We start from the raw sequence: 19,284 nt of genomic DNA on the forward strand, positions 1-19,284 counted from the left end.
AAAGATAAAGAGGAAGCAATCGTGCGGTTTCCAGCCCACTGAGAAGCAGAGATGGCCTGCACAGGGCAGTACAGTTTGCTTTATATGGCTCTTTGATAATCATTCAAATTTGGTGTGAAAAGTTATCTTCATGGGCAGATAACCATCTACAGATACAAATAAGAAAAGATGGCCTCCTTCTGGCTAAATATGTATCATTAGGTAATAATGAGGGAATTTAAGTAGACAGAATAAATAAAACAATCAAGAAGAAATTTTCTCTTCTTAGCCCTTACCTTGCCTCCCATCCTGGGAGAGGAAAGGTTTGAGAAAAGAGAGAAGCACATCTGGAAGACAGGAGCCTGGGGAACATGAGGTGACGGTGATGCTGGCATGCTCTAGAATCAGGCTGCCTGGGTGTGCACACAGACTCTGTTTTTAATAGATGATCTTAGAAAAGTTAATTAACATTTTCCAACTCTCATCTACAAAATAGAGATACTAACTGTGTACATCCCATAAGATTGCTGTGAGAATTGAATGAATTAATTCACTGAAAGTGCCCAGAACAACATCTAGTACATAGGAAGTGCTCGATGGATATCAAGGAACATTTAAGGGAAACTGCAGCTGCTCAGTGTGGACCTGGCCACTAAGGATGGCCCTGAATCCAGGCCAAATTAATCCTAGTACCCAAAGACAAGACTGTACAAGGGACAAGCTCAGTAAGGACGTTAGTTCTCCAGACCAAGCCTCTATTTAGATACGTCAGGAACGGTCTGGTCTGCTTCAGGCCACAGTTATAGCAGACCCCTGCTCCATCCATCCACCGATCCATCCAACGATTCTTTTTTTTTAAATCTTCTGGGTGCTGTGGTAGGTGCTGCACATACTGGGTTGGACAAAATGTTTCTTTTTGACTAACTCAATACAAAGTCTTTGTTCTCAGGAAACTTACTCAGATAACCATAAGGTAATTTTGCCAGCACAACACTCAATGGGGCACCTCAAAGGAGTCCGGGAAGTGAGTGGGTGGGAGGGAGGGTCAGGATCGGCTGGGTCACATGAGGCAACCAGGGAGGAAGGGGGCGCCGAGGTGCGGTTGGGGAGACAGTCTAGCATGGATTGTGATGCATCAGCTGTGCCCTCTTGTTGGAGTAAAGTTAGAGGCCGGTGTGAAGGGAGAGGGTCTGTGGAGGTGGGCTGGGACAGACCTGAGCTGGTCATGCACGCAAGGCCTAAGAAATTGGTCTTAACCTTATAGAAAAGGGAAGCTATTAAGAGGTTGTTTGTTGGTTTGTTTTTTAAGTAGGAAAATGGCCTGGCCATGTTTTTCTTTTAGGCTGAGTACCAAGATGAGGAAGGGAAGCAAGGGTAGAAGCAGGAAGGCCAGATACAGCCTTTAGCAATTTTCTCTAGGAGCAATGTTAAGGGCCTGAATTAGGGCATTTAACATAAAGACAGAGCTGGGAGAGATGATGAGGTCATGAAATACTTCACGGAGCACCCACTTTAGGATAAGCACCTTACCAGGTGCCAGAGACACATGTGGAAAAGTGTAGCCTCTAATCTTAGGAAATTTTGATTGTGGAGCCTGAACAGGAAAGAAAGAAGAACATGACTGGCACATAAGGTAAATTCGGGGAGGTCCACCAGGAGAAATACAGGTGGCAAAGAGACATGGAGAGCTGAAGGAGAGAAAGAATGTATCTAATTTGAGGAGAATGGGAAGTCAGGAATCTTCAGGGAAAAGGTAGCATTTTATGATTTATTTTCCCAGAGGGAATTAGAGTAGAGCAGGGTAAGATTCTACAAGCTTTCATCTAGAAGCCTATAACTTTAAAAAAATTATTTATTTATTGGCCATGCCACACAGCACGTGGGATCCTAGTTCCCTGAATAGGGATTGAACCCCTGCCCCTTGTAGTGGAAGCATGGAATCTTAACTACTGGGCCACTGGGGAAGTCCCTGAAGCCTCTAACTTCTTTTTTGATTTTAATTTTTTCTTTTCAAGTTTTTAAAAATTGAGATATAATTGACACATAACACTGTATTAGTTGAGCTTCCCTGGTGGCTCAGTCAGTAAAGAATCTGCCTACAGTGCAGAAGACCTAGGTTCAATCCCTGGGTCAGGAAGACCCCCTGGAGAAGAAAATGGCAACTCACTTAAGTATTCTTGCCTGGGAAATCCCATGGACAGAGGAGCCGTGGAGTCCTAAGAGTTGGACACAACTTAGCAACTAAACCACCAATGACCACCACCACCACTGTGCTAGCTTTAGGTGTACAACACAGTGATCTCCCTTTGGTTTTATTCATTAGCAATGACACCAAACAATAACAACCCTCCTCCATGTCAACCTACAAATATTAACATCTTCAGTGAAAGGGCCCTGTGCTTTCCTTTTTAAGGTACTGTGCAGTGCTTGGGGGATAAAAGAGGTAAAAAGCCTTCCAGGAAATTGGAATCTAGTTTGATAAAGAACTGTAGATAAGAAACGGTAGCCTTGGAAGGCAGCCTGTGTTGGGTATCCATATTATGACTCAGGCAGGACCACTGCAGGCAGGGGGCAGCCAGAGGTCATTCAGAAAAGGCTGGTTTATGTGGTTTATGTTAGGTCTTTGGAGATCTGGAATGATTCAAATAGGGAAGAGAGAAGAAAGAACATTCCCTAGGGAGAAATGAAATGTACAAAGATACTGAGGCAGAGATATACAGGTTGTATTCAGGGAACAATTAAAGGGCAGCTTACCTGGAATGGTGATTTCAAACTACCTCTCCAGGCGGTTAACTATAGTATCAGTAGGGCTTGAAGTACAAGAATTTTTTCACCATTTCAGTTGTAGAAGTCATGGGTTATGCCCTAGGCTCCAAAATTTACTGTATCAGTTAGCTATTGCTGGATAACAAATAGCAAGCTTTGGTGGCATACAGTAATAGTACAGATGTTTGTTCACAAGCCTATGGATCAGCTGATGGGAGTTGGATGATTTAGGATGGTCTTAGCTTGCATCCCTCTCACAGTCCTCGAATAGGCTAGCCTGGGCACATTTTCACAGTAATGTCAGGGGTCCTAAAGGACTAGGAGAAACACATCAGTAATTTTAAAATCTTCTACTTGCATCATGACTGTTAACATCCTCAGATCAAAGCAAGTCACATGGCCAAGTCCAAAAGCAAGAGATGGGTTAATAGACTCCATCTCTTGAGTGAAGGAAACAGCAAAGTGGCAGAGCAAAAGAAGTGGAAGGGAACCGGGGCCATCAATGCAATCAATGTGCTACATGCACTGAAAAGAGAATTATGTTAGAAATAAGCATTGACCACAGAGACCATCATTGCCAATAATGCAGAGGACCCTGAAATATTCCTGAAATACACACAACTAAGTAGTGAAGTGAAAGTTGCTCAGTCGTGTCTGACTCTTTGGGATCCCATGGACTACATAGTCCATGGAATTCTCCAGGCTAGAATACTAGAGTGGGTAGCCTTTCCCTTCTCCAGGGGATCTTCCCAACCCAGGGATTGAACCCAGGTCTCCCGCATTGCAGGCAGATTCTTTACCAGCTGAGCCACAAGGGAAGCCCAAGAATACTGGAGTGGGTAGCCTATCCCTTCTCCAGCGGATCTTCCTGACTCAGGAATCAAACCGGGGTTTCCTGCATTGCGGGCAGATTCTTTACCAACTGAGCTAGCAGGGAAACCCAACTAAGTAATGCTATAGCAATTTTTCACTCCTGGCTGTTGCCAATTTTTCTTTTCTTTCCATGTTAGAGGCTCTGTTTCTGCCAGAATTTAACATTGACAGGAGATTTAACATTGACAGGGTGATGCCGCTTCTTTTCTGGAAGGAAAAAAGAAGCTTTATGTTATTAAGGGTAAAAGAAAAAGCAGAAGAAAGAAAAAATAGAGCCAGTGAGTGAGACAGTTATTCTATTACCTTGGGAATCACTGTAGTGCATGGCAATTGTATCAGTTGAAAGGAATGTAAAAATGGAATTCCTGATTCAGATGGAGGGATAGGGCCAGTGATAGTCAAAGCAACACAACAGTGTACTAAAGAAAAAAGTCCTTTCTTAAGTTCCTAGAGATTAATGAAAAGTGATGTATTTTTTTTCAGGTTGACATGTTCAAATATTAATTCCACAAAATGACAAAAATTGCAAGTATCATGGATTCCTAGCCTAAGCATTCAGGCCTAAGAAATATTTAAATACAGACCTTTTACATGTCAAGTTCTGTGTGAGGCATTTTCACCTGTGCAGTGTTACAGAATAGCTGACATCATTAATCCCATTTTATAGATGAGAAAACCAAGGCTCAGAGGAATCCATTAACTTGGCTAAGATTGTATGGCTAGGAATGGGTGCATTCTATGGCTGCCTTCTCACTTTTGGCTCAGTGCCCTTTCTATTAGACTTCCTAGCTTGCCATTCACGATTTTCAGAAGCCAGAGAATGTGGGACAGTGAGTGATAGGAGGACAGAAAAGAAAATCCTGAAGGGGTGAGCAGAAAGCTGATCAGGATTTTGCCCCTTTACCTACTTGAGAAGGCAATGGCACCCCACTCCAGTGCTCTTGCCTGGAAAATCCCATGGGTGGAGGAGCCTGGTAGGCTACAGTCCATGGGGTCGCGAAGAGTCGGACATGACTGAGCGGCTTTACTTTCACTTTTCACTTTCATGAATTGGAGAAGAAAATGGCAACCCACTCCAGTGTTCTTGCCTGGAGAATCCCAGGGACAGAGGAGCCTGGTGGGCTGCTATCTATGGGGTTGCACAGGGTCGGACACGACTGAAGCGACTTAGCAGCAGCAGCTACTTGAGCTCCTGCAATTTAGGTCAGTGATTGCTACCCGCATGAGTGTAGGTCTTACCAAGGTACAGGGAAGCCCCGGGTTCTGAGCCTTGTTCCTCCATGTATGGAACTCAATCAATCAGTCCCTCACACAACAGTGGAAGAAACTGAGGCTTAGAGTGGACCCGGGTACAACTTGGGTCCTATGATGGAGAACAACTCCCATGTCCTTTACTTCTCACCAGCCTGACTTCACCAGGAGCTGATAATTAGCTAACTGAGGCTGAGTTTTTCAAGGTGGGTGGCAACTCCTATCTGTGGGGAAAACCTTAAGTAGATTCCTGTGGGCAGAGGCAAAGGCCAGGGCACAAGAAGGGCATTTTCTAGCCATACAGTCTAGGCAGGTTAGTTGATTCCTCTGAGCCTCAGTTTTCTCACCTGTAAAACGGGATTAGTTAATACCTATCACAGAGTGATGTGAGTTATTCTATAATATTGCATATGTGAAAGGAAAGGGGGTGAAGGAGGAGATGGGGACTAAGGGCTGGTGGCAGCAGAGAAAGAGTAACAGATGGGATTCCCAGGCCATCTCCTGGCTTCAGATATACCCTTGGGAAGAGCTACTTCTTCAATTCCCTATCAAGGAGTAACTGACAATGAATTCTGATTTTAAAGCAAGAAGGGGGTGTGGAGGAGTGCTCAAAATAGGCCCCAAAGGGAAGAAGAAAGGGGGAGAAGGGACAGGAAGTTTGCTTTACCTGGGCTTTAGGTACAGGTGTACCCCAACACAGATGCCCCTTCATGGTCTCCTTGGCCCTAAAGCAGCCCAGGTGCCTACTCCCTTACTAAATAGTCACCTTTTCACCATAGTTTCAAACTGCCTCCTCTTCCCTCCCCTCTTCAAATCTGTGAGTTTCCCCATATTCTGTATTCTGCTTGATTTCCTAACTAGCCAGTACTTGAGCCCACCGTGGTCTGGGCTTGACTTCACCCAAACATCCAAGGTCACAGCCATGGACAGTGTTCAGCTCTCCCTTGACTCGGTCCTTCTGTGGCATGAGGTGTGACCAACCATTGGCATATCTGCTCGGAATTCTTTCCTTCCTTCTCTGATACCACGGTCTTGCCGGGATTTTCCCTCCCCCTTCGGAAGTTCCTTCTCAGTGAAGCCCCTCTCAGGGTTCTGTCACCAGCCCTTTCTCCTCACACTGCTTCCACATCTCATGCCCTGTCTGTATACTGACAATCACAAATCTGTCTCTGCCCCCAACTTCTCCCTTAAGCTCCAGGCCAATTATCTATCTGCACTGAACATTTCCACCTGAAGGTCCTGCAGAAAACTCAAACTTGCATCCAAAGCTAAAATCATTGTTTTCTCCTTCACTGGTACTGTCCATCGTGGTTGAGTGCACCAACATCCATCCAGACCCATGGCTGGCCTCCACATTCTACATCTAGTTATAAAGTCCTGTCAATTCTTCCTAAAACCTTTAATGAATTCACTGTAGCTGCTGCTGTCACAACTGAGAGCTGTAAATTTTCCACCTGGATTAATGCAGTTCAGTTCATCTTCCAGCCTTGCCTGCAACCTGGCCCCCCTCTGCCAGAGTAATCTAAAATGCAAACATAGCCACACACTCTCCTGAATAAAGACTTTCAGGGCTTCCCCTGTAGTCCAGTGGCTAAGAATCCACCTTGCAATGCATGGGACACAGGTTTGATCTCTGGTCTGGGAAGATCCTACATGCCGCGGAGCAGCTAAGCTCATACGCCACAGTTACTGAAGCCCGAGCATCCTGGAGCCTGTGCTCCACAAGAAGAGAAGCCACAGCAATGAGAAGCCCACACACAGGAACAAAGAGTGAGACCCTGTTCACCACAACTAGAGAAAGCCTGCGTGCAGCAACAGAGACCCACCACAGCCAAAAAATAAAATAAATCTTATGTCTCCCCCTCTACAAACTTCTAGACGACCAAGTCCCAACTCCTTGACTGGATCTTCACGAGCTAGTGCTTGAGAACTCTCCCATCACCTCACCTTTCAGACACAGAACCACTGTGTTTCTTTGAATGGATCCTACCATCCTCTCTAACTTTGCATATACTGTCCCCTCTGCTAAGAGACCTCCCTACTTGATAAATGCCTATTTATTTAAAAAATTTAAAATTTGGGTTTGCATCTCCTATGCAAAACCTTTCTTGACACCTTAGAAGGTTCACCACTCCCTCCTCTATCTCTGTCATGCACTGCTATAATTTTACTTATTACATGTAATAAAATGAATTATTTACATGCCCATGCCCTCTCCTACAAGTCCATGAATTTCCTAAGGGCAGGAATCAGTTCTTACTCATCTTTCTATCTCTTCAAAAAATACTGAATGGCAAAAATAGTCAGACACAGTAGCTGGTGCAGTGATTTAGAACATGTACACACTTGGGAGCCAGAAAGACCTAGGTTCAAATCTTGAGAAAATTAGTTTCCTTAAGCCTCAATTTCCTTATTTCTAAGAATGGGGACAATAATAGGAGAAACTCCATTATCTGACACAATTAGAGCTATCAGTTGATCAATTAACAGAAATGGCAGGTAAATATGAGAATCATCAAAAGACACTTATGTATCTTAAAAATTTTATTTTCACTTCAATCATATAGTATGTATTTGCTCAACAATCTCTTGACACAGGCCCAGGTCTATCATCTGGAATCTCCTCTCTTTTTTGCATAAACCAAACCTATCTCCTCTTCTACAACTTTCAGGTTTGATTTCTTTAAAAAGGAGAAGAATTAACAACAACAAAAAACAACGTTTGTAAAGTCAATGGAGTACAGATTTTCCTATGCTTTTATGATTTACAAAAACATAAATTGTTTATAGTTGTTTTGCCTGGACTTAAATTGACAGCATTAAAAAAAAAAAAAGCAATTTACCTCTATCTAGTCTTTTCAGGGAATTCATCTTCCTTTCATCAACACATCTTTCTTTGGCACTCATATTTCATTGATTTACATATTATTCAATGAAATTATATAATCAAAGTAACCAGTACTGGTGGCACAAATACACTGGCAAATAAACAGGACAGAAAGGACTCAGGTGAACATTACTCCCCACCCCTAGTGGAGCTGAGCCAAGCAGGTGTACGAGCCCCAAGCAGTGAGTGTATTAATCCTGTCATTTTATTTATGGTTTTTGATGCTTTGACATCCAGAGCCTTGCTGACCCTGGAGACACTGTTCCTCCCAGGACTGACCAGTTCCTAGAGAAAGGAAGTCATTCCGATTTGCCTGTGAGCATGCCTTCCGTTAAAGAATCCACCTGCAATGCAGGAGACCCCAGTTTGATTCCTGGGTTGGGAAGATCCCCTGGAGAAGGGAACAGCTACTCACTCCAGTATTCTGGCCTGGAGAATTCCATGGACTGTATAATCCATGGGGTTGCAAAGAGTTGGACACGACCGAGCAACTTTCATTTTTTCACTTTCACGCCTTCCGTGTGCAAACCCCTCCTCCACTGGGCTCTTACACTCAGGACCACTGTTCCCTGCTCAGATCACCCCAAGGCCAGGAACCAGCTGTGCCGGGGGGAGAAGGGGAATAGCTGGAGTATTAAATTAGGCATATGCAGACCATGACCTATTGAACAAGGAGGCACAAACCACCCACATCGGGTCAGCAAGTTGCTCCCTCAGCATCTGAACTCCCACCCTGAGGAAGTGAAACCCAGGGTCATTTTGATTGAAGGTGTAGTTTCAATACACTCACACAAAGAAAGTCAAGTCATAAGGTTTATTACTTACAGACCCCAGAAACCAGGGCTGGGGGACCAGCGAGCCAGGGGAAGGGCAGTCCTGCAACATCCCAGGTGTCCAATGAGCAGAAGATAGAGAGCAGGGTAACAAGCGCCTATTACTTGTAAGGTGACTGTGGTGGAGGCTGCAGGCTCAACTCAAAAGGGTTATTTTAAAAGGAGCCCAGGGAAAAGCAAAGTGGGGATGTGGGGCAGGAACCGTTAAGCTCAGGTCCTTATTTATACGTTCAGGCTTTGGCTGTGAGCAGCCCTATTATCCTGTAAAATCCTAGGCAGCAACTCAAAATAGCTGTTTCCTCATCACACCTGATAACTAGGGACACTTCCTATGCCCCAGAACCCGCTGAAATTCTCCAAACTAGTCAATCCGAAGCCAGCTTACCCTGACTTGCCCATTCCTTCCCGTGAAAACCAAAACAAGGGCAGCAGTCCATGCTTTTCTCTTGCTCCCTCTGCTGCCTAAGGGACGCTGGTGCTTCCCCGTGTGGCCCCTGGGGTGTGGCGTGACCCCTCCTCTTGGGATCTGTGAGTGAAACAAGCTATCTTCTCAATGGTTGGCCCTGCTTCACCGAAATAATAAAACCTGTATTTTGAAGCGGTATGCTACACACACTGGTCTGTGGTAAGAGGACATGGGGTGGCTGTTAGCTGGAAGATCCAGTTACATGAAGAGTACATAAGAAATCTGCAGTGGTCACCTCGGGTGACCTGAGGCTCTTGCCCAGGTGTGAGTGCACACATATGCCTGCTCAGTCAAGTCTAACTCCTTGCGGCAAGAGTACTGGAGTGGGGCGCCATTTCCTCTTCCAGGGGATCTTCCCACCCCAGGGACTGAACCCGTGTCTCCTGCATCTCCTGCATTGGCAGGCAGATTTTTTACTGCTTGAACCACCTGGGAAGCCATGGTGCCCTTGCCCAGGTGCACAGCACATCAAAGCATCCCAGTGTTAGTTAGCTATTGTCACAGTGGGAAGAGGTCCCTGCCCTTGGGCCACTTTCAGACAACCAGAGCATCTGTCAGGGGTTTCTCTTCTAGCCTAGAGGGGCAGATAAAGGCTCCCTGAGACTTGACAGAGAAGCAGGAGTTGGAACAGGTGGAAAGAGGTTTCTGGATGAGCCAACAGCAGCTGCCAAGCCCTCTAGGAAAGGACATAAGTCAGAGGTTTTCTGTGCTGAGCACAATGCCTCGGCCACAGGAGGTGTGTGAGCAAGTTTTTATTTTGCTTTTAATATAAACTGAGGCAGGTACAGGCTCAGCAAGAGGTGTGGGACTTCTGCAGACCGGCTCTGACTGTGTCAGTGTTTTGATGTGAGCAGAATCCTCCCTCTTCATGGAGAAGCATGAAGTGTTGGGCCATTTCCCACAGGACAGCATTCACTGTGCATTCATAAACCTCTAGTCCCTTCTATGGGGTTTCCCTGGTGGCTCAGTGGTAAAGAATTTGCCTGCCAATGCAGGAGATGTGGGTTCGATCCCTGGTCTGGGAAGATCTTCTGGAGAAGGAAATGGCAATCCACTCCAGTATTCTTGCCTGGGAAATCCCATGGACAGAGGAGCCTGGCGCGCTACAGTCCATGGAGTCAAAAAAGAGTTGGACACGACTTGGCAACTAAAAACAAGTCCCTTCCATATGCCTGGACCAGGGCCAAGACCTAGACGAGGTTAGTTAACCAGGACACAGACCCAGCCTCTGAAGACCTCACAAGTGAGGTGGTCCCTGCCCAGAACACAAATAGGGAAGGCTGGCCGAGGCTGAGTAGCTGCTCCTGGGGCCAGCAGGGAGGTGGGAGCCCCAGCACTCTCTCCCATCCTGGACTCTGAAGCCAGCAGCCTGGGGAAAGCATTGTTTTTACATAATACAGAGGCTAACACCTTCTGGATCTGTTTGGCTCCAGACTGGGTCATGAGTCAGAAACGCTGGTCTGTTCCAGACACGACATGGTCACAGAACTTGGGTGTGTTTCCTCATCCGCAGAGAGGAACAGCCTCTAACTTCTCTCTTTCCTGACAAGGGTCCTATAAGGTCATGAGAACGCATGGAGAGACAGAGAGACCATCCTCAGCAGGGGGCCCCAGCCCTCACCTTTCCGCTTGGTGGAAATCTCACTATTGGTCCTGTTAAATCCATTTCTTCTTTTATCTTTGGTGGACATCTACAACACTTTCATGGGATTCCAAGAGATGAGAAGGTGCTCGAGTGGCAAGGGAATTCAGCCACAGTCCCTTACGCAGAGGAGATGAAAGAGAAACAGAGGCCAAGATCAAGTTCCTCACACAACTTCAGTTTAAATTAAACTTCCTTTAATGAAATAAAAAACAAACGGTGCATTGCATAATATTTTGTGGTCACAGTATAAAACAATACAATTAGTTCATATAACATTGGATATGGACAAAAATACACAAGACCCTTTCTTTTGTCTACATAAAATTCGGCAGATCTGTATGTGCCACGCTAAAAAAGAAAGACAGTCAACTTTTTTCTCCTAGTGATCTGCACACAATGTTTATCACTGAGAATTTGGTCAAACAGCGGAGGAGAACTTACCCAAATCCCAGTTCCCTTCTTCCTCTGTTGTCATCGGTGAAGGTTAAAAAAAAAAAAAAGGTTTTCTGAAAGTAGCAAGTTGTGTAGTATTGCTTATTATTCCTGCTAAAGAGGCTCAGTCTTTGGCTCACAGATGTCAGTGACAAAATCATGGCTGCAGGCAGTCTGCAAAGCAAGAAGCAAGAGCCACCAGGGAAAACAGACAAGGGTCTGGGCAGGAGAAGCCACCTTGACCAGGATCTTAGGGAAAGCCACATAGATAGGAGGGGAGAAAACACACAAATAAATACGTTTCTAAATTAAGATTTTAAATCCAGTTGGTGAGTCAGAGTTCCACTGTCCCATGAAAAATCTGAAAAGTTGTTAAAAAGTCAGAGCTGGCATTTTCCTTTTTTAAAAAGTGAAAAGTATATGTAAACATTATAAAGTAAACAATGGAAAGTACTTTTCAGGCTTTTATCTGAATACAGCTTAGGCTCTTTCTGGGGATATTTTTATGATTAGAAGAAAAAAAGAAGTCAAACTTTCTATCAAGTTTGTGTTAAGCAGTGCACTTTCATCCGTGTCAGTCGTGGCTGGATCCTTGCCTTCATGCCAGTGCTTCTGCGGGAACCTTTTCCAGAAGAGCACTCAGCAGGGGGGCCTATTTGGTATAACAAGAGTACATCTCACAGTCTGACCAGGACACATGTCCCAGCCATGTTCACGTCCCTGGAAGGAAGGAGGTCCTTGGTACAATGCTCTGTGACTTCTCCCTACTTTGTACCAGCCCAGTGGATGGAGGGTGGGGCTAGGGGCACAGTAAATGCCATACAAGCCCCAGCCTTGAACTGCAACAGCAGTTTGAAAGGAAAAGGTAGAGTGTGTGAGCGTGTGTCACCTTTACTGCCACTGGCTGTCTGCTGCAACCTGTCCATGTTTTTTACATACACCTGGGGCCACCGGGTCACATCCAAAGCCAAGTATCCTTTCCTCCTTCCAAGGGCCTGTACTACAACCATCCTGAACCTTCTTTTAGGAGGCTGATCACTGTGAGGGCTCAAAGGGCACTGGCTGTTCTGAACGCAGAACCTGTGTCTATTTCCTGTTTGCATAATCACCTGTGACTCACCTCCTCTGAGACGGCACAGTTAGGAAAAGGCATGTAGGAAATACCCAAATCTAGTGCTGTCACAGCCTCTTTCCCTTCCCCTGGTCTTTTGTGCTCTGGTAGAGCAGACCTGCGGTACATCTTCCCACCACAGGTGCTAGGCCTGGAATTCCTCTGTGCTGCTACCGCTAGTACAGAATCTAGTTTCAATCATTTGAGTGGTCCCCTCGGTGGGCAAAACCAAAAGGAAAAATTGGGTGGCAATCTGTCATCTGGGGGTGACTTGGTGATATGTGCAGAACGAAACGTGGGCAACAGAGTGAGGGAAGTAGAAGAGAAGATGGTGAGCTGGGAGCAGTCCAGCTCGTCCGGCCCATTGTGACAGAGAGCCGCACGTGAATGCCCATCATTTTGTATTACTTTATTGCTCGAAACAAATGAATCTTTTTTCCCTTTTGGAAGACAAAGCGGTATTAGGTCCTTCAGAGCCAGGGTAAAAGCACACAGAATGCAATGTGGGGATTGAGTCACCAGTGAGCCTCAGGAAACCCCACTGGGATGCTTCTGAAAGGCCAGCGCTGTGAAGGGGCAAGACACAGATCTTTTTGGGACCACTGTCCTACTCCTGGTATGAGTGATCAGGCAAAGCGGACCACTCTCAGATCTACTTTGTAGGCTGTTCACATGGCAATAAATTGCTGGGTTTCCTTCGTGTTCCTAATAGGAAAGCAAACACACCACAAAGTATACCCTTTCTCACTAACCCCCTGCAGGGGATTTTTTAAAAGACTTGAAGGACTGACAAGGTCACAGAAAATGCATGGTTCTTCTGGGTAATTTCTGATTCTGTGAAGTCAGTCTTGCAAGTAGCAATTCGACTTCACATTAAAGAGCCCAAGTGGCCTGTGAAGGACATGGGGTGTCAATGGTTCCCCCTGCAGACCCACAAGGCTTAGGCTCTCACATAGGGCGGGACAGGGAAGAGAGGTGGCTTCGTCCGCCTGACACACCCCTGCACCACTGACCCTCTAGCACAAACTGCAGAAATCGAACTTCCAGGATATCCCCCTTCTGCAATCTCTGGGGCCCCCTGAGGCATGGTAGCCTCGGAACTATGGGAGTGACTGTCTGTTCCTTTCCTTGTCCCCGACCTCTTCTTCCTTGAAGGTCTTCTCACTGCCCTGGACAGAGGGGGCTGTGCATTTTTCTTCATACTCATTCTTAAGGCTAAGGTGGCAAGATAAGGTGCTTGGTGGAGAGCCAAATTCTCGATTCCAGGGCCATTTCAGCACTCGCACATAAAGCAAATACGAAAGAAGTGGAAAGGGGGCAGAGAAGCAGAAAACCAAAAAACAAAATGCATTTGGGCTTGATAGGAAGTTACGGACTGCAGGTTTAGATTTTAAATGTAGCCTAAACCCCCTGGAAAATAGGGGGTGGGGAGGGTAGTAAAAGCCACACATTAGCCTTCAGCACTGGTCTGTGTTGTCCCTCGGCCGGGGTAGAGGGTCGCCTTTAGCAGCTCTCTTAGCACGTGCTTCCGACTCGGAAGACATATGGATCTCACCCGAGACAAAGAACTCTGAACGCCTTCACCCCTTTCTCACTGCAACCCTTCAAAACAAAAGGTAGAAACACACACAAGTCAGAGATCTATAAGCCAGTAGGAGAAAAAAATTAGAGGTTAACCATTAAAAAGCCGCCGTCAGGAAAACACACACTCGATTGTTCCATCAGAAAGTGCCGTGGGAAGAAGAGCCGTGTGCTGGTAAACATGTCTGCGCTCAGGACTTGACATGCAGAAAAGAGAGAGCGCCGAGTCCCACCTGAGATTAGAGAGGACTGGTTTTTATTGTAACACACTTCGCGTTAAAAGATTGCTGTCCTCATCTCGTCCAAACCGCTCCTCGACCGTCCCTCGGTCTCAGCCTTTCTGGCACCAACTAGTCCATCTCCATGGACATGAGCCGGCGGCGCTCTCGCCGGGTCTCCTGGACTTCCTTCTTACAGCACCAGTGGGAGCTGCAGTACCCGATGAGGCAGGACAGGAGCCCGATGACCGTGGACAGGCCGATGCCAATCAGCAGCGGGTACTTGAAGGCGTTCAGCACTGGGAGAGCGAGATCAGAGGGACAGAATCAGTGATGAAAACTGGGGGGTGTGGGGGTGGGGAGAGCTCAGGAAAGACCATTGCCTCCCCCCTCCACTGCCTGGGGTCTCCCCCAGGAGTCTGACCTCACGGGTCTTGCACCTAGCACAGGGCTTGAGACAAGAGCAGCTCAGCCATAGCTGTCCAAAAATGAGCAAATATATCCCCACCCAATTCCATAGCAGGTGGGGTGGTGGTGGGGCGAACCCAGAAAAAAAAATTTCCTTCGATATCTTTGAATGTCAACTTGCTTTTTAGGGTTTTGGCAGGAGATTGATTTTTAAAAGTCAATATAAGGGCACCACACATTCAGCAGCAGATGCATCCTTAAAAAAAAAAAAAACGTACATAAATCAATTCTGTGCACCAGATAACTGAAGTGTACTAGGGGAGCTATTTTAAGTAACACTATAGTAAATTATCTAGCAAAGTGAATAATCACTCCCTGCTTGTTCAGTAAATCTGGATTTTCATATGGAATAACTTCAAGCAAGACATTTCCAAGAGGCAAATATGGTATCACTGACTAAGTTGCAGGAACGCATACAGTTCAGATCCTGCATCCACAAAGTCCCCATCCCCCAAATTACCAGCAAACCTTGGGTGGAGGCTGGCACCGTGGTTGTTTGCCTGACATTTAGCACAACAGCCCCATGAGAGATTATTATCCCATTTAACAAGAGAGGACACATAGGATTAGAAAGACTAAGTCGTCTATGGAAGAGCTGGGGCTCCAATTCCAGTCCCCGCCAAACTGATACATCGTCAGGGAAACGCACTCAAAGGCTCCTACTTAATCCTTCCAGGCACCTGGTCTTGAATTCTGTCCATGAGTTTTTTCAATTCACCCTTACTCTGACACTTTCTGCAGAGAAGACCAGTTTTCCGTTAATCAAGGAAAATGTGCCCCCACTCCAGGAGGCTCAGAGAGCAGGAGGGTGGGGAGGGAGCCTCCGACCACTTAGTTAGGCTGACTGGTGGTCAGTGTGAGCCAACAAGGTGGGGAGCTCCCCCTCCCATCTCAGGGTTCTGTGAAGAACCCTCCCTGTGCTAGTGAATGGGAGGAGCCCCCTTTCACCAAAAGTAGGACCAGTAAAGGGCTTTCCCAGATGGCTCGGTGGGTGAAGAATCCACTTGCAATGCAGGAGACAAGGAGACTCGGGGTTCAATCCCTGGGTCAGGAAGATCCCCAGAGGAGGAAATGGCAACCCACTCCAGTATTCTTGCCTGAAAAAGCCCATGGACAGAGAAGCCTGGTGTGCTGCAGTACATGGGATTGCAAAGAGTCAACACAACTAAGCGACTAGCACAGCACAGGACCAGTAGAAGGGTAAAAGGGGCAGGAACTCCCTCACTGCTCCTCCTAGAGACCTTGACCCACTCTCTCGATGCTGTTCTCTGCCCCTGCCTGGCAGAATCCGTGCCAACCCTAGGATACAACAAAGTGACTATGTCTAGAATTTACAGAATTCATCGAAAATCAGTCCAGTAAGTTTAAAAAAATCATTTCCTAATGGGGCCTCCAGCACACCTGGTACCTAAGCTGGGAAAACAGCAAGGGCTGAGTGTGCTCTTTCTGGGTACACGCCTGAGCCAGGCTAGAGAGAAAGCAGGCACATTCCTCAAAGGGTGAGAACCTGCATCCCATCAGTGGTGGCAAAGCACGCAGAGAAGACATTCCCCAAACACTGAGAAGGGTATTTGTGTGTCCTTCTTACCATCCATCTTCACAGTTATAAAGATGGGCTTGGACTGGATCTCTGCCTCCTTCTGCCAGGAACCTGTGGGTGACTTCACCCACGGAGTCACGGAGCAGTAGTAGTTGCCAAAGTCCTGGTCCTCGGAGCCATGCACTTGCAGCAAGAATTCCAGCAGGCTCATGCGCTCCAGGCTGAGGCTGCTCTTCCAGTCCCTCTGGGCCGTGTTCACAATCCCCTTCCGATCCAGTGACGATAGGAGGACGGGAGCCTTGTCCAGGCCGAAAGAGTGCACCGCAAACCAGGACACGTCAAAGGCCATGTCGTCTACGGATGACCAAGCCAAAACCCTGGGATCAGTGGCACAGGCAGAAGAAGTTCCAAGTATGGATAACACACCTCAGGTGGCGTGAGTGGTAAAGAACCCGCCTGCCTAATGCAGGAGACATAAGAGACTCAGGTTTGATCCCTGGGTTGGGAAGATCCCCTGGAGAAGGCCACGGCAACCCCCTCCAGTATTCTTGCCTGGACAATCCCATGGACAGAGGAGCCTGGCGGGCTACACTCCACAGTGTCGCAAAGGGTCGGACACGACTGAAGCGACTTAGCACACATGCAGCCTGACTGGGGGCCAGCACGGCTCTGGGGAGCTTAGGTGTCCCCGAATCCTCTCAACAACCGTACGGGAAGGTACGGTCACATTTTCTAACCTCTGGAGGGACCCATTAACCTTGTTTGAGCTTACACAGCCGGGAGGTTGCAGAGTGTGTAGCTTAACCCAGGAGTTCAACTGCAGAATCCACCCTTTTAACCAGGCCACTGCCACCACCCAGCTGAAGGAGCACAGCCCCAAAATGTCTCCTCCACAGAACACGGGATGGAAAGCTGGTGTGTGGTGACATAGAATGCTCTCTCCCCCAAAGAAAGCAGGGTCCTTCAGCATTTCAGGCAGAACAACCCAAGACTGGAAGGACTAGTCGTAAGCGACAACACGGACATAAAGTGAATCGTTCAAAGACTCTGTATGATTTCAATATCTTTAGATCATGAAATTTTTGCACCTTGTTTTATGTCCTTGGATATGTTCCAGTGTCTCCTAGTTTATAGTCTATGGGAACTTGAGTAGAAATTTGTATTCTACTGTTGCGTGAAAATTATATAAATCTTATTTATGTCGAATTGGCTCAAAAAAAAAAGATACAAGCTTTCAGTTATAAGATAAATAAATACTAGTGATGTAGTATATACATGATGACTATAGTTAACACTGCTCTATGATGTATATGAACGTTAACAGAATAAATTCTAAGAGTTTTCATTACAGAGGAAAAAAACACTTTTTTGTATCTATGTGAGATGATGGATGTCCACTAAACTTATTGTGATAATCATTTCATGATGTATATAAGTGAAATCATTATGCTGTGTAGCTTAAACCTGTACAGGGATGTATGTCAATTTTATCTTAATAAAACTGGAAGGAAAAACGGAAAAAAAAATAAAGTGAATCGTACAAAATGGAGAGCTGTAAACAGTTTAGATTTTATCGTTCACTGTGATTTTTTTTTCCACCCCTGAAGTGCTTAAGTTCAAAACAAGAGGAAAAAAATGTCAAGCTGAGAAAATTGAACACGGTTTAACAGTCCCAGTGAGTAATGCTGTGGAATCGTAAAGTACTCTGCAAAATTAAGGTTCTAACAGCCTCAAATAAATTAATGTGGGCACAAGAGTAAGACGACTTTGGCACAAGTGGCAATTCTCATCGAACGTGGAAATAAGACTGCACATCCTAAGCCTCTGACCTCTTCTTCTGACAGTTACCAAGTGATACCAGCTGTGTCAGGTCTGAGAGTCACCCAGCAGGCAAGAAAGCAGGCCACAAACACTGCTTTATCTTAAATTCACTTGACAAGACTTTCTATACAAATGTTAAATGACACACTTTTTATTAAACAAAAAGTAACATCCATTTAGTAAAAATACACTAATAACCTCAAAAAGCACATTATAAGGCAAATAAATCATATTCAGATGCTTACACAGAGAAAAAGAATGTAAGCAAAATTAAAAGCAAGAAATTCTTTTTCATTTTTTGGGGGGGCCACATTTCTCAGCTTGTGGGATATTAGTTCCCTGACCAGGCATAGAACCCTGCAGTGGTTAAGCACGGAGTCCTCACCACTGGACCACCAAGGAATTCCCCCAAAGTGAGAATTTCTACAAAATTGTTCAAATGATAATTCCTTTCCAACTCACAATAAAAACGTTAAGTGCTAAGGCAAGAATACTGGAGTGGGTAGCCTAACATGTTAATGGCCACAGGCAAATCTCAACTCTACATGTGATGTCAGCTCTCTACTCTGAGGCACCAAAATATCATTTTTTTCCTTCCCATCAATCCACCGAGGCACTTGCGCAAAACATTTGATTGTTCCCAGCGTGCAGGCCATCTCTTGCCAAATGACCAACTCCCTGAGGGCAGAGGGCATGCGGTCAATGTCCTCACGTCCTGGCCAGTGCCTGGGCAGAGCAGATCACTCCCAGGTCCCCAATGAAAACCAGTTCAGTGCTGCGGTCACCTGCAGGCGCTGGGGTGTTACTGAAGGCAGAGAGTCACAGCTGTGTCCATATTACTAGCGCCTGGACTCTAAGCCCTGTCCTGCCATGCCTTACTGTATGGTGGCCAGGCTGTCGAGTCGGGCTACTCGGGCTAGAATCCTAGCTCTCATTAGCTGTGTGACCTGGGTGAGTCACTTAAGTTCACAGTGACTCAGTTTCCTCCTGTCTAAAAGGAAATTACAATAGCACCCATGGTTAGTCAGCTATATAAAATGCTTAAAATAGCACCCGGAATGTAGTTAAGTGCACAGTAAAAGGTGGCCGCCATGAACATCCTTATCTCCACAGCTCAACATACACACTCTGTACTAGGAGATGCCCTGACAGGAAGGGCACTGCCGCCCGCAGCAGATGCTCCTGGCACCTTGCCCTGACCAGCTGGAACGCTGGGCCCCCAGCTGCTCTAGGTGTCGGCTGCTAAGCTCTCACACCTGAACCCTTCTGCAGAGGACTGTCCTTAGCTGACAGAAGCCACCTCCCGGAGAGCCACCCCCGGAGGTGAAGAAACGCTCCCCCTCCCCAGCCATTCACTGTGGACAATGACGAACAACTGAGGAGGGGAAGTATAAAAGCCTGAGCTCAGCAAGG

General features: G+C 46.3%; 1 protein-coding gene across 4 annotated transcripts in view; it reads right to left on the minus strand.

The window, feature by feature from the left end:
* Nucleotides 1-10,877: 10,877 nt before the first annotated feature.
* The window catches only part of PTGFRN (prostaglandin F2 receptor inhibitor), a 147,225-nt gene continuing 138,818 nt past the window's right edge, over nucleotides 10,878-19,284 (minus strand). For 3 of the 4 annotated variants that reach the window (XM_081495376.1, XM_081495374.1, XM_081495375.1), the window contains 2 exons: nucleotides 16,099-16,404; nucleotides 10,878-14,341 (listed from right to left, as the gene is read on the minus strand). In XM_081495376.1, coding sequence (XP_081351502.1) covers nucleotides 14,175-14,341; nucleotides 16,099-16,404 — 473 coding nt within the window. In that variant the 3' untranslated portion in view covers nucleotides 10,878-14,174. The remainder of the gene's footprint in view (nucleotides 14,342-16,098; nucleotides 16,405-19,284) is intronic. The other variant, XR_014055232.1, reaches the window with a different exon arrangement.

Source organism: Giraffa tippelskirchi, chromosome 5 (genome assembly GCF_054371585.1).
Source record: "Giraffa tippelskirchi isolate mGirTip1 chromosome 5, T2T-mGirTip1v1.2.pri, whole genome shotgun sequence".
In the NCBI taxonomy this organism is placed as follows: Eukaryota; Metazoa; Chordata; class Mammalia; order Artiodactyla; family Giraffidae; genus Giraffa; species Giraffa tippelskirchi.